This window comes from Candoia aspera, chromosome 3 (assembly GCF_035149785.1).
Source record: "Candoia aspera isolate rCanAsp1 chromosome 3, rCanAsp1.hap2, whole genome shotgun sequence".
NCBI lineage: Eukaryota > Metazoa > Chordata > Lepidosauria > Squamata > Boidae > Candoia > Candoia aspera.
In genome coordinates this window covers 37,812,580-37,828,900 of record NC_086155.1, presented here as the reverse complement: position 1 = coordinate 37,828,900, position 16,321 = coordinate 37,812,580, and the positions used below count along the sequence as shown (strand labels likewise).

Below are 16,321 nucleotides of genomic sequence, written 5' to 3'. Positions count from 1 at the left end.
TTTGTTATCTTACCAACACTCTGCCATTCCCAGTTGGGCTTGAATTGAACTATTATTTACGGGACAATTGCTAATTGTACATAGTTGCATTGTAAATAAAGAATTCCTTTTTACTTGCCTGGTCGTCTCATAGTCTAAACAGAACATGCAGAGACCTTGGTTCTTAGACCTGGTAGAGATGAGTGAAGCATGATTACGGGACTTCTGGGGGAGGTATGATGACAACTGCAGCAAAGAGCAAGCAACTGATGAGTAGACTAGTCCCTTGTAACCTCTCTGGATAAGGAAAGGATGGGAGATTGCCCACATGTGCTCCAGATGGCTGCTGCTTATGAGGAGACTGAAGTACAGTGGTTTTCTGCAGGTTTGAGCGCTGAGTGACAATGGCCATCTTGCTCACAGCTGTGGTGGAGCCTTTTAAAGGACACTAATTTTACAAACCTCACTTTCTAATCACTTTAGGAAATTGCCTAATAACCATCTTAAGGCTATTAGAAACCTTTTGAATGACAAGTTTGAAAAATCTTCATTAAGTGCGTTTATCTTCAACTCTGAACAAAAGAAAAATTAATTATAAGATTCAGAACTTAAAGAATTTGAAATAAACAGCGAAAAGCTAAATAAGATTTTGATCTAAGAAAGTTATAAATGGATTAAGGGTCCAGATAAATTTGGAATAATGACTTTTACTATAAGATTTTTTTAACAATAAATTTTTTAAGTTTTAAAACAGATAAAATCTAACAAAAAACTAATAAAGAGAAAGTAAACAGAAGTGCAGAATAAAAAGAAAACAGAAACAGAAAAAGGAATAACTCCTGATTTCTTTTACAACAGATATAGGTAAAGCTTACATTAAACTCTTACTCTAAGGTTACAACTTAATTTTTTTCTATTGTCAACTAATATTATTAATCAAATCCATATATCATAATTTCATTCTTTTCTGTTTCACACAAAAAGTCCAAAAGGGGCTTCCAATTCTCCATAAAATTATTCAATGTCTTTTCTCTAATCAAAGCAGTCAAATTCACCAATTCCATCAACATTACCATCCATTCTTCCGTTGTAAGTAAATATAGAGTCTTTCCATCTTTTTCCAATTGTTTATCCATCAGTCCCAAAATAAATGTCTCTGGTCTCGATTGTATATTAACCTTTAAAATCTTCTGGATTACACACGTATTTGAGTTTTATATGTTTGTCTATGTGTGTGTGTTTGTGTACACTGTGTGTGTATATTTGTTCTATTAATATATGTATTTGAGTCCAAATTTTTTTAGCTTTTTTACCTGCCCACCAAAGATGATAAAAAGTCCCTTCTTGTTGTTCACATTTCCGGCAAATATTTGAAGTCCCATTATACGTGTAATGATTGCCCAGCCCAAATACTCAGACTCACAAGAGGTGGCTAAATGAAATCTGATTTATTAGGGAACTAAGGACAAATACAGAGAAAGCTGAGAATGAGCAAAAGCGCGCCAAATACAAACTTAAAACCCTTGGTGCGAACGTATCCTGCGTCCCTCGTAACAGCCCCGCCCGTCACAGGTGCTAGCAATCGTCAGACCCGCTAGCCTGGGAAAGTAACCTTGAACATAGCAGATAATACAAATACATTCCAGAGCAAAGCCAAAAGATAAATACTCCCATCCTCCCGTGAAAGATGAAACACGCATCCAGCTAATGACATGCGAAACGTTACGATGTATCAAAGACATTGAAACGGCGAACATGACAATACGTTTTTGACAATCTTTTTGGTGAAAAATACCATCAATACATCATTTTGTAAAAAATCTCTTTAAGGTTATAATATAATGTAAATCTCAGCCCTTTTGTCCACATATTTTCCCATTGTTCCATTTGTAGCCAACATTTTTAGCCTGTTTTATCATACAGTCTTTTACTTGTTCATCCTCAATTTCAGATCTCAGCAAAAGCTTATACATTTTAGCAATGAGTTGTTCATCATTAGTACATAACTCAATTTCAAATTCAGTTTTATCACATTCAAAACCAAAACATCTTTTATCAACTTTAAATCTTTCTGTTAATTATGTGAAAACCATTGGCAGATAATATCCTTCTGATGTCAAATCTTCTCTTGTTTTTATTTTTAATTCTGGCTGTGAGTAATCTAATATATCACCATAAGTTAAGCATTTCTGCTTAGTTACTGTTTCTCTTCTCTAATATGCTTCCTAGGGTGATAGCCATAGAGAGGCTTTTACTGTAAGATTTTGAAATTAACTGTAAAAAATAAACAGCTTCTTGTGGGATACAGACTCATTTTGACTATCCTGGGTCATAACAAAGATAAGTGATGATTTTAGAAACTGGTCAGTAGAGGAAGCTTCTTCTAAGCAGAAGAAAAAAAAATGCAAGCCTGTTCTTGGTGTTAGTTACAAAATGACACAAAAAGTTATAACGTCAGAAATATTAAAGGAGACCTTTGAAGAAAGGAGCCAGAAATTAGTAACTACAATATCAACACTGTCAGTAATGATGTCTGCTTTTATGGATAGACTATGTCTAAAAGATGTTAATGAAGGAATGACAGATATGGAACACATTTTATTTGACAAGACACAGAAAGTACCAAAAGTGGAACTACAAATGATAGGCCAAGAGAATGATTTGAAAAAGGACGCTCTACTGGATATACAAAAGAAACTGGCTGAAGTTTTACAAATTAAAAGGGAAATACAAATGATAAACCAAGAAAATGACCTGGAAAATGTTTTCTTATTGGATCTATAAAAGAGGTTTGTTAAAGCCTTGAAGAAATCTGTGTGATGGGATAAAAAAATTGAAGAGAAATCAAATCCTACAACAATATTTGATTGACTTAAAGTTTAAGACTGTTAGAAATAAAAGGAAGGAATATAAAGTTTATTTGATCAAGGTTAAAATAAGACATCTTGTCTGCAAAGTTCTGGCAATCCTTTATGGACTTCTTGCTGACACCACGATTGAAAAGTTGATGTTTTATGGATTTTCTTATAGATAAGGGATGGGATATGGGATGAAAAGATACCTGTTTGTAACCTTATGGGAGATAAAGAGTTATGGGGCTCTTGGGAATTTCAAGGACACTGAGGGACCATGGGTTTCTTACTCCTGCTATATAGTTTAGTTGGAGACATTTAGGAAAAAATGTCATCACAATCAGAGAAATCTTTCAGTTCCAAGAGTTAACTAACACCTTATTTGCATTGCTGTCCAGCTTTATGGGCATATCCCAGAGTCAAAAGGAAACCTTCCAGATTTCCTTCAGTTTGAGACATGAGCAGATTCCACTTTCCAATCAACTTTTCCTACTCTAGAATGAAAACTAATTTAGGCAAGTGTCTTGCTGATATATCAAATACAATTTGAGAAAAGGCCCTAGTTTCATTAAGTACACCGCCCGGTCACATTTTGTGAGATGGGCAGCCATATAAATATGATGAAATAAGGTCAAGATGCTTTAGAAGTTATAATTCCCATGTGTCTCAGGAAGGATGGTTATGTTTGAATCTGTAAAATTACCTCTGCTGGGTAATCTGGATTTTTTTTTCCCTTTTTGGTGCTTTCAAGTCAGTGTTGACTCCTGGCTACTGCCTGGACAAGTCGCTGCAGTTTCCTTGGAAAGATTTCAGAAGTGGTTTGCCACTGCCTGCTTCCTAAGGCTGAGAGAGAGAGTAACTGGTCCAAGGTCATCCCACTGGCTTTGTGCCTAAGGCAGGACTAGAACTCTCAGTCTTCCAGTTTCTAGCCTGGTGCCTTAACCAGTACACCAAACCGGGTCTCAATCTGGATTAACAAATAGTCTTTGATACCATTAGTTATAGTTTCCTTCTGGACTGGCTTAATAGGATTGGTGTCAGCACATAAAAGCCCCCCCTTTTAATTCTTCCTAGTATTTTATCCAAGTTCCATTTTTATCTGTATATATCTTAACAAAATTTACAACAAATTTTCATCCTGAGATCAAGAGTGAATGAGACTTTCATCTTGGCAAGCAAGAATGCTGCAAGAGGGCGATTGCACTATATCATCTAAATTCGGTTGTCAAAAATATCTGAAGTGGCAGAGAGTTGATTCTCAAATTCTGAATGGGATCTCTCTTTACTTTCTAAGATTACTATAAACCTGATTTCTTATGGGCAGGGTGGATATATTTTAAATTTCTCTAGTGTGGCTTGTGTTTCAGTACCTATTCATTTACTCACTCACTCACTCACTCACTCACTCACACAGGCTTTATGTCACTTCAATCATTGCAACTCTTAGTGGCTTATGAGTAGGAAAATAAGAGTACAAAAATACAATAGCTATAAAAGTACAACATAATAAGCAATGTAATAATTATAATTAGCATAATACTTATTATTAGAATCTTTAGTCATCCTGGCTACAACCAAGTAACAGTTGCCCCAGTCTCCAGATGCTCTTAGGAATATTTTTAAAAGATTCCTAAATATTAACAATAAGGGTGCTGATTTTATTTCTGGTGAAAGGGAATTCCACAAGAAGGGCACTCTTACAGAATATCCTGTCCTATGAGTCTTCTCTTGCAGGGGTTGGGGATACTAAGCAATCATTCTTTGCAGGCATGTGTTCTGAGTAGGTAAGTTCTATTTGTAGTGAGTGATCTCAAAGATAACCAGGCTCCAAGTCATGTAGGATTTTAAAATGTTAACTCCCACCTTGAATTGTTTCTGGAAGTTGACTGGCAACTAGTGCAGCTTCTGCGGTACTGGCGTTATATAGGAGAAACAAGAGTGCACAGACTGCTGCATTTTGCTCTAGTTGTAGCTTCAGTTGCAAAGGCAGTACCATATAGCCTGCATTGCAGTAATCCATGGCGCAACTGGTGTGCCATCTGAAGATTCATCTTGCTCCTGCTACTGACGAGGTGCACCTAGCCTGGCTCTTTGTGCAACCTCAGGAAGAAGGCCTTGCGCAGCCAGCAGCTGCCTCATGACGGGGACCAAAAGGGCAGAGATGGTGAGATAGGTGGGTGGCAGTTGTTGAGGTACACTCTGCAGTTGTAAATGCAGGTGGGCTGCTAAGCGCCTGAATTTTGATCATATGACCGCAGGGGCGCTCCAACGGCTGTAACTTTGAGGACCAGGCATAAATGCCTCCAAAATGTTATGCAGAAAACTAAACTACCACAGAAAACATATTACTTCTAGATAATGTACGGTTATCATGTTCCACAATTTCCTTTGAAATTGAAGAGCAGAGAGAGAGTACATTCTGGCCTTTCCCATTGGCCAGGAGACAAAGCACAATAAGATCCTTATATTCCCACAAACAGCATGATAGGAAGAAGGAGCCCAACTTGGTTCCTTGTATTGGTCAGAGAAGAAGCAGTTGCCTAAAGCTTGCTTCATCTTTCCCTGCCTGATTAAATACTCAGCTTCTGTTGGTGATTGCCCTGGATTCAGAAAGTTGAAAGATACCATATTCTGACCTCTTCCATTGCCAGGGGACCGGGAAACCTATTAATTGCTGTTTAAAGAAGCAAATCAGGAAGGAAAGATCAGCCCACTCTTAATTTCTCAAATGCCAGTTTATGGCTCACTGTTCTCCTTTTCTTCCACTCCACTCCACTCCTTATATACCTTACCTTTCTAATTTATAAGCTTGAGGGCAGGATCTTTTACCTTTTTAATTGATGCCAGGGATTTGAGAAACAACAATTAGCTCAAATGGGGGACAGATGTAACATGAATAAATGCTGCTAGAACCATGCTTCAAACTCTTCCTTCTAGTTTCAGATTTCTTGTTATTTCTTTTAATACTGTTTTTATAATTATGTATTTTTATTAAATATTTCTTCATTTAAAAAGTCCTGTGATCTTACATTCCATTCTTATATTACCTAGGTTTTGTTTCCAGTTTAAGAGTTTAGAATTTTGTTGAAATTCCAAAGCAGACTCAATGGCAGATTAAGGTCCCACATACCCATCCTGGAGAGATGACACAGAACAATTCGTATCCTTCTGTCAAAGTAATGAGAGAAGTAATACACAATGTCTCCATTATGTGTTTACTGTGAAGCAGTGACTTTCATTTGATATGACAAGTTTGTTAATGATACATGATAAGACTGCTGTAATGAAATACTTATGAGAAAAAAAATTGTGATAGTGCTTAAAAAAAAAACTTAGAACATGCAGTGCCCAGTAATAATAGTTTTAAGATACATATTCCATACATTCATGTGGAAACATATTATAAGAAGCTTGAACCAATTACAGCTTGTAACACTGCTCAGTGTCATATACACATATGCATATATACCCACAGTGTGACATCAACTTGCACACTTACAGAGTTTTATAGATGAAAATCACAATTAAAAACATGGTTAAAACCACACCGAGGGGAAAAAAATTACTAGGATTACGAAAAATATTTTATATTGCTTGATGTCAGAATCTCACATGTTAAAAACAGCACCCTTTATGGATTTAAAAACAAAAAACAAAACACAAAGTTTATTTTCAGCTGTGAAAGGTAGGATGCTAGATTTTATAAAGCTTTTGTAGTTCTGTTAGACTGTAAACTATCAGAATTGCTTTTAAAAATAATTACATATAGTGGCTATTTCTTATGGGAAATTAAATAAAAGTATTAAAACTAAGACTGATAAATGATGTAAATAGAATTCACCTAAATTATAACCTGTATACATAATGATCAGTATTAATATAAACTGTACAAATCAAGCAGAAATATAGGATTAATCTAGCAGAAGAATTTTAGGATTTTTATCTAAGCAAAGTTTTCATAGACTGACATCTTTTAGTAGATGAATACCATGATCAGAATATAGCCTATAACGAAAATGACATACATAATGTACTTGTTACATAGAAATTCTGAAATTCTTATTCAATACAGACTGTTGGAGGGTGCCAATGTGAAGGTGCCCAATAATGGACTTTTTTCTTTTGAAACTTATGGGTAAGATTTAATACAGATTATATCTAGAGTACCTGAAATTGAGAACTTTCCTCCAGTTTTCAGCAAACCTTTTATACTCTGACTTTATTCATAGCGCTACAGCTTCACTCCCCATACTGAGTGCCAATTATTCTCTCATGAGCAATATTCTGTTGTTCTAGGAGTTTCTAGTCAAGAGTAAATTAAAAGGTCTCCTGATTTTGTTTTTACAACGTCACATTGCAGAGTTCAAAGTAATATTTATAGGGTGAATATATTGGGTCTGCTATTCAGTGCTATTTTGTGAAACTTTTCAAATCTTACCTTTCCCAATACAATGCATGAAGTGATGGTAGAAGAGAATAGTGATAAAAAGATTGTTGGCATGGGAAAATCTCAAGGTCAAAGAGAAGTGAAACATGGTAAACTAATTAGACAGATTATAGGCTACAAGTTTCAAGTGCAAACTATTCATAAACCTCATCTGTATATTTTTCTGTTCACATTTATTTTTATACTTTGGATTATCTCTGACTGTTACAGAATAAGAATATTGAGGAGCTTGAGTGATAATATCTATCATGTAGCAGATTATAGTATTTCATAGTACCTTCTTTTTTATTACAGGCAAAGTCATCAACAAAGATTTACGTCACTACTTAAGCCTACAGTTTCAAAAAGGTTCAGTTGATCACAAACTGCAACAGGTTATCAGAGATAATCTTTACTTAAGAACTATCCCATGTAAGTAATATGTTAACATATTCCTTTGGATTAAATATCAGATTTGAAAGGAAACCTTAAGTAATACATGCTTTAAGCTAGCAAAATCTGCATTCTGAAATTATGGATAGTGTCACTGGGAATTTCATCTTTGTTCCCATGTGTTTTTTTGGTGATTTATTATATTTCATGATGACTTTTTGTCAATAGAAATATGCTTATCCAATAATACTTTTCCTCCCCCTGGAGCTACTTGCATCTTCTCCCATCCTACCTAACAATCTGATCCTGTGCTTCTCAAAAGTGACTTACTCCAGTAGCAGAAGTAATTGTGTTAATTGAATAGCACCCACTTTTTAAAATTTATTTTTAATTTTTGGTCTGGTGGTACAAGAATTATTAGAAGCATTGGTTATCCTAACTCTTCATGTGATCTCTGTACGTCACCAAATGAATTTTGCTAGTTTCCCTAGTAAGTTTTTTAGTGGGTAATACAGTCCTTCCCCTCACAGTGCATGCAAAGAGGAGATCATGAATTTTCTACTGCTGTTAGCAGGAAGAGCCAATGAGCTTCAGGAGGTTGCTAGGAAGAGGGGTGATGTATTTCTCTCTGAGTCTCTGTCTATATCGTTTTATTTGAAGGGGCAGGTGTGAATGTGTATGCAAATTGGTATGTGAACTTATGTGGTCCCTGTGCCAATTCAGCAACATGTAAGGCTCTCTGAGTCAATAAGGTTGCCCATCATGGCACAGCAACATATCTCCTACTAATTCAAAGCAAGTTGCTTGCCCACAGCTGTGATTCTTCAGGTAGTAAAATTGGTTCTGTTCCTGTATAGAGCTCACAAGTTTTGTAGTTGAGCTTTTAAGTGAGAAATGCAGCCTGTCCTGCTATCACTGCACATGCCAAAGGACATTTACTCCACATCCTGAGATAGAATAAGGGGGAAAAGATGTCAGTCTGCATGAGAATGGAGTGTGAGTTATATGAGTACACTTGACCACTTGAATAACAGTTAAAAGTAAGCAACCTGTTGTTCTTGTAGTCTTGCTGCATTACCCAGAGTGCCATGCTATACTCATAAGCGATCTGTTCCTTACATACACAGTGAGGATAGATGGGCTGAATGTTCTTGCCCCAAAGCTTATTTAGAAACATCCAAATAATGCTCTGTGCAACAGTGTTCCTATTCTAATATTTTGAAAAATACTGTTTTCAAACATTCCCAATATGATTTTGTAGGAGATTTCATGGGGCCAAGTTAAAGCCCCTAACCCAAATATATGTGTGCCCCCCTTCTTCTACCCATGAGGGCTGGGGAAAGCAATAAATGCATTGCAAAGAGAAACAATAATTCGAAGGTTTCTGTGAATCAGAAGTGAGAAGGACAAGTTTAATGAAACAGATTTTTCCTGAGAGGAGATTTTTTTTCCCATTTTCCCTCCTCTTTTTTTAGTGGGAAGGGGACAACTTGCAGAGATCCATATGAAAGAGAGAAGATTTCCCACAAAGGAGAACTTGCTTTTTCCTCTGTAGCAATAATATGAAAAAGCTAAAATTTCTCATTACCCTAAAATTAAAGCCAAATTTTACCTAATGAATCTCTCTCTGGGTGTTTTATAGGGACTCACAAGTGTTGCAGTCTATAGATTTCAGTTTATGGGTTTAGGTTCAGGGTTTACAAAGTGTGTATTGATGTACGACATTTTAAATAATTTATTAAAGTAAAGGTACACCAAAGAAAATTAAAATTAAAAACAATCAGAAAAGTTATTTATCTGAGAAATATTCTTGCTCCCTTTTGCCAACCAGGCAAGCAGAAACAGTTAAAAAGTTTGAAAGACACTAGACGAATTAATTTATTTGAAACCTTTATTTATTTATTCATTCATTCATTCAATTTGTCCCCGCCCATCTCCTCCCATCGGCGGACTCTGGGCGGACACCTAGAAAGAACATAGTTTAGCCAAGGTCAATAAATAAACTCACATTCCTTTACACATGCACATGCACGTGCATGTGTGCACACAGACATCTTTGCTCCCTTTTCCTCCCCACTCTTCTCCGTTTCCTCCTCCTGTGCAAAGCAGGCAGTATACAAAAGTATAATTGGCAGTTTTATTAGCAATCTGATTTCTCAGGAAGAAAAGAAAAGCAAGCAGATGGGGAAATAAAAACTAATAAAAACTAATATAAAGTAAGGAAGCAGGAAGAACAAAGGGTAAGCAAAAAATGTAAGAAAAAAAAAGTTTAAAAATAGAAAAGAAAGAAAAAGGATGCAAAGTAGTGGCTTCCGATACTCTTCACAACAGTTATAAGTACAATTATATTTTAACCTCTCTAATGTTACATTATAACACTCCTCTTCCTATAATCTTTCCTGTCTAATCATCAAAACCATAACTCACAAGTTCATTTTTTTCATTTTTATGCAAAAAGTCCATAAGAGGTTTCCAGTCACCAATAAATGTAGATGGTCTATTTTCTCTAATCAAAGAAGTTAATTTATCCATCTCAGCAAAATCTGTCAGTTTCACCAACCATTCCTCCATAGTGGGGAGTGTTGAATCTAATCGAAGCAAATATTTGTAGCTCAGGGTTGAACTGTGGAGTCCTTGGTGCTCTCTGAGCCTTGTTGTTTTCTTGCAGACATTTCATTGCAAAGAGGGAGTGGGCCTTGCTCTCAGTTTATATACTGTGGCTTGCCCTGCAGGCATGGCAAGCCACGGTATAACTGAGAGTAAGGCCCACTCCCTCTTTGCACTGAAGATGTTGCCTAGTCTGGCAATGAAACATCTGCAAGAAAACAACAAGGCTCAGAGAGCACCAAGGGCTCCACAGTGTTGAATCTTTCCATCTCTGGGCATATAATAATTTCACTACAGTAATCATATATTGAAATAATCTTCCATGGCTTTTTTCTAGCTATTTATCCATTAGTTCTAAAAGGAAAAGTTCTGGCTTCAGTTGAGTATTCATCTTTAAAATCCTCTGTATCAAAGTATTTACTTGAATGCAAAATTTGTAATAATCCAACCTTGAAGTTAAGAGTAGATACACTATATCACTGAAATCAGGTCTCTCTCCCTCATGAAGGATACAACTGATTGATCAGCTGAGGCTGGTAAGAGGCTCCTCTTGCCACTATTGTTATGTGCTTATCCATTACCAATTTTATATCAAGGAGAACCTAACAGATTGCAAGCTTGTTCATTAAATGTGAGCGCAACCCCATCCAGAACAAGACTAGCAACTGAACCCAGAGTCCAAGTTCAACAATTCTGTCTTCTATAAATTCAGGTTCAGCTTGTTTTCCCATATCCAGGCTTTTCCCATTTGGAGGCCCATGGAAGCTCTAGAGACATCCACCCCTGAGCCTGCAGGAAATATGCTGTTGTCATGACTGTCTTTTATTAGTGGTTTGCACTGTTTTTGCTTTTAATCCGTGTGAGCCAACCAGGGTCATTGACAAGTGCATAGCCCTAATATTTTAATCAATCAATCAGCATACATGTTTGATTTTAATTTGGTTTAACATCTGTTCCTGCTACATATTTTTTTTGTTCTAGTTTCTTATAATGAAATACTTGTCATTGAATATGTTTTTATGTTATCTAGCAAAGTGGCAGACACCTTGTGGCATGAATCTAGGTCAATTTTGTGTAACAATTTGCAAACTGATTAGAAAACTTTATAACTATTTATCTCCATCCTGCTTTTTTATTTCAGGCACTACAAGAGCTCCCAGAGATGGGGAAGTCCCCGGAGTGGACTATAATTTTATATCTGTTGATCAGTTCAAAGCATTGGAAGAAAGTGGAGCTTTGCTAGAAAGTGGAACATATGATGGTACGTGTAAAAATTACCAATCAACTATTCCTAGATTACCATTTTTGTGAGATATAATTACAGGTAGTCCTTGCTTACCAACCACTCGTTCAATGACTGTTTGAAATTGTGACGGCACTGAATGAGTAGTAGTTACGACCAGTCCTCAAAGTTCCAGCAGTCACAACATCCCCATGGTCAAGTGATCACAGTTCAGGTGCTTGGCAACCAGCTTGCACTTACAATGGTTGCAGTGCCCCACAGTCATGTGATCGCCATTTGCGACCTTCCCCTCTGGGTTCCCTCAAGCAAAGTCAATGGGGAAGTCAGCAGGGAAAGTCACAAGTCACTCTGGTAAGTCCCCCCAACCTCCTTGCATGGCATAGCACCCTTCTTCCCCCAGCCTCCGCATGCCTGCACACAGCCTGTGCCGGGCCTCCCCCAGCCTCCCTCACCCCCCTGTGGCACCCTCATGCGTCTTACCTGGGACTCCTGCTGCTTCCCACTTAATGACCTGCGCATCTTGGGGTTACAACAGCAACCGGGACTGCCAGGATTGTCATCGCTAAGCAATGCAGTCATGTGATGTCTCGCTTTACGACTGCATCGCTTGGCAACAGTCATCTGTTGGGTTGCCATTGTAACCAGAGCATTACCTGTATATGTATTCTTCCCTACCATGTCCTAATTTTTATTCTGTGGTTTTAATCCCTTAAATTCTCCTGTACCAGACAATATTTACTGTGCAGCTTATTTATAGACTTATTTATAGTATTTTAAAAATGTTTGTAAATACATTTTTCCAAGTACACAGATAAAATGTAAACAGCACTTTCATTTGATCTGACAGAATTACCAAGGAAAAAATTGATGAACGATTATTGCCTGTATTACATTTCTTATATGAATGCTACATATGTTACCTTTTTCCATATCAGTGAATGACTGTCATGCAGAGCTTCTAAAACGTGATGTATGAATCAACGTTTAGCCTGTGTGTGTGTGTGTGTGTGTGTGTGTCTGCCTGTCTGTCTGCCTGTCTATCCCAATTACTATATTTGCTTTACTCTTTATGGTGTTTTGAATATAATCAGAGATTCATCTTCATTCCTGCCTTCAGTGCAGTGTTATCACTAGCTATTGATATGTCTGAGCTGTTCAGAGAAATGGTTTAAGATAAACCAGAATCTTAATTTATATTGCACTTGGCTTAGAATTCCGTCTATTGTATCTGATAAATATAGTAGCCTGCTTTGAAGATAACACAAAACAATTTAGGATTAATTGCAAACATTCAGGAATAATTTTAGCAGTCAGAAAAGAAAGTGTTGAATCACTTGTTTACATCTTGGATGATTAAGAGATATGATAATCAAATGACTGTCATTGAATGAATGAGTGTGTGTGTGTGTGTGTGTGTGAGTGGGTATGCATAGCTTTATTTATTTATTTTTCAAACTTCTATTACCACCCATCTCCCCCCAAAAAGGGGGACTCTGGGCACTTTAAAGATGACCATTCTTACTGCATAGCAAGTTGTTTTTATGCAACAGTGGCAACTTTTATTTCAGGCAGAGACTGTATTTTTAAATGTTTTGTCAGCAACTGATAGCTCCAAATTCCAAGCACTAATAATGTTACCAGAGAGATGATACCGGTTTATGGGCTGATGTTTGTGCAGTTTGGAACTTGGCTTTTTGTTTGCTTTTAAATTTCTATAGATCCATCCATCCACCTGTTAGAATTTTCCTTATCAGGTTCATTTCTGAGCCGGGATCAAAGACAGGCAGTTGCATGAAATTAAGTTCTTTATTCTTCACCCAAGAGCAAAAGCAATGACAGCTAGCTGTTAGGTGGGCGGCCACACAGGACCCCCTCCTTACAACACATTATATAGATTCCATTCAACTCCTTCTTCAGAATACCACCCCTTACTCAGTTACCCGTACTCCACCTTAACCTTATTCCATATTAGGAATTTCCTTCCTTCCCTCTATCATCATTCCATATAAGGGACTTCCTTCCATCCTTGCTAGGGCACCTTGACCATTATTAAACAATGCCTTTCCTCTGGAGAAGCTATCCTTGGAATGTACACCTTATCTTGTTTCTATGGGCATAGCTATCTATCAAGGCCTGCTAGAAAGGAAGAGTAAGAAAGTCAACAAAATTCTTCTAGGAAATACAACACATCTTCAGGGCCATAATACAAGTGCAAAGGTCTCTAATATATGAACGCTACATATAAAATATATGAAAATGAAATACATTCATATTTAAGTTCTATTTATGCAAAATCTTGTGTCCCACCCACCTATATCAGGTGATGGCTTTTATTATTATACCTGGATACCATATTGACAGTGGAGTCCTTGGTGCTCTCTGAGCTGTTGTTTTCTTGCAGACATTTCATTGCCAGGCTAGGCAACATCTTCAGTGCAAACAGGGAGTTGGCCTTGCTCTCTGTTTATATACTGTCTAGCTTGTGTTGGTGAAGGTGTTGTTCTCTCCTTGGGAGTTCCTTGATTGGGCTGTTGTTTGCTGCTTGGCTGCTTGACTGAGTTAATAGTTCCTTGATTAGGGTATATTGTGCTGTTTGACTGTTCCTCTGGTGTTAATCTTGGTGTTAAACTTTGCATATCTGGGTGTTGATTGCTGGTGAGGAGGTGTTCTGGTCTTTTGGCTTTTCTACTGTTTCTTTTGAATGGAATGTAAATGATGTTACTTCTGTGTGTCTGTTGATGGCTGCTTTGTCTGAGTACCAAGCTTCCAAGAATTCTCTAGTGTTTTTGGATTTGGCTTGGTTTAGGATGCTCACAGTTTCCCAGTTGAAACTATGGTTAAATCTGTCCATGTGTTGTGAGATTAAGGAGTTTACATCATGTCTTCTGACTGTTAGTTGGTGTTCATGGATGCGCTCTGCTAGTCTTCTGCCTGTCTGTCCTACATAGTGGCCCTTACAGTCTTTGCACTGTATGTTGTAAACAACTCCTGTTTTTTCTTCTTGGGCTACTGGGTCTTTTGGGTTACTTAATATGTTTTGAAGAGTTTTAGTTGGTTTGTGTGGTACGGTGATGCCATGTGGTTGTAACAATCTGTTGGTTTCTGTTCAACCCTGAGCTACAAATTTTCACTTCAATTGGAACCATATTAACAGTTGATAAAGGCATTTGAGATGGAGTTAAATATTTTACAAGGGCAAAATAGAGTTACAGTTTCAAAATATCAAAATAGCTGGAGCTCTGGCAGCTATTGTGCTCTCTTTTGTGCTATCTAGAATTTCCTTATTAAGGTTGCAATGATTAATTAAGGAGCAAAAAGCCAATTGTTTAATTTTTTGTTCCAAGGCACTTATTTTATTAAAAATACTGCTGAGATCTCTCAAGAGAAGCAACATAGTATTTTTAGCTTTCTGAGGTGTAGTTCAGTATTGAGCTAATATATTTATTTGGAGAACAAGCTGCCATATGAAAGAATAGAAATAATCCTCTAAGCACACATTTTAATACTGACTTTGTGTGAATTGCTGTTTCATGTTTCTGCACAAAAATGAGTTTGTTCTTGGCTGCAGCTGCCAAAAAATGTACAGATTCTTCTGATTAATTATTCATGATATAGCATATATTGAAATAGAATTAATTTTCATTTTCATTAGTTTTTTACAAGTTTTTGAGGTGATTTTATTCTGCAACATTAGTGAATATAAAGTAAAATAACGTATCCTTTTTTAATAGAAGACTCATGTAGGGCAGCCACTTTGGGATGAAGTGCTTTATATAGTTCAACAGCAACATCAGAGATATAGAATTGAATTTGAAAATTACAGTATTTTGGCATGTATGATATATTCTTGCAAAGCAGATAGATGAATTAATCATGCATGTATTATAGAAAAGTCTATAGCATTAGATGGTCAAATATATAGCAAATGGAAGGTTATGTTTTTTGGTTCTTAAAGGGGCATTTGTACATACACTTACTTAGGAGTTGTAATGATTGCCCTAGCCCAAATACTCAGACTCACAAGAGGCTGCTGTGAAAAATCTGATTTATTAGGGAACTAAAGACAAATACAGAGAAAGCTGAGAATGAGCAAAAGCGCGCCAAATACAAACTTAAAACTCCTCCAGTGCACACGTATCCCGCCCCGTTACATCAGCCCCGCCCGGTCCAGGTGCTAGCCAACGTCAGACGTGCTAGCCTGGGAAAGGAACCTTGAACATAACAGATAATAGAAAAACATTCCAAAGCAAAGCCAAAAGATAAGCAGTACCATCCTCCCATGAGAGATGAAACACGCAACCCATTAATGACATGAGAAACGTTACGATGGCTCAAAGGCATTGAAACGGCGAGCATGACATACCGCCCCCCCAAAAAAAATTTCAGGGCCCCGGTTTTGTGGGATAAGCAGCGTGAAAACGGGCAACGAGGATAGGAGAAGCCACATCTGGTGCTGCGACCCATTCCGGATGGGGAAAATGCTTCCAACGGACCAAATACTGCAACGCATTGCGAAGGCGTCTGGAATCTAAAATTTCTTTAACTTCAAAGTGTTGTTGTCCATCAATCATGATGGGGGTTGGAGGTGGGGGTTGGTCATGCCAGCGGTCAGAACGAATAGTCGGTTTGAGCAAACTGCAATGAAAAACAGGGTGTAAGCGTTTTAGGTTATGTGGCAAATCAAGTTTAAACGTCACAGGGTTAATTTGAGCAAGAATAGGGAAGGGACCCACAAACTTAGGTGCCAATTTCTTGGAAGGCTGTGATGACTTGATAAACTTAGTGGATAGGTAAACCAAGTCACCAACTTGAAAGTCCGGC

The 16,321-nt window shown here is 37.3% G+C and overlaps 1 protein-coding gene across 2 annotated transcripts in view; it reads left to right on the top strand.

Moving 5' to 3' along the window:
* MAGI3 (membrane associated guanylate kinase, WW and PDZ domain containing 3) overlaps nucleotides 1–16,321 on the top strand; it is a 145,838-nt gene that overhangs the window by 36,480 nt on the left and 93,037 nt on the right. For both annotated transcript variants that reach the window (XM_063297417.1, XM_063297418.1), the window contains exons 2-3: nucleotides 7,573–7,689; nucleotides 11,399–11,518. In XM_063297417.1, coding sequence (XP_063153487.1) covers nucleotides 7,573–7,689; nucleotides 11,399–11,518 — 237 coding nt within the window. The remainder of the gene's footprint in view (nucleotides 1–7,572; nucleotides 7,690–11,398; nucleotides 11,519–16,321) is intronic.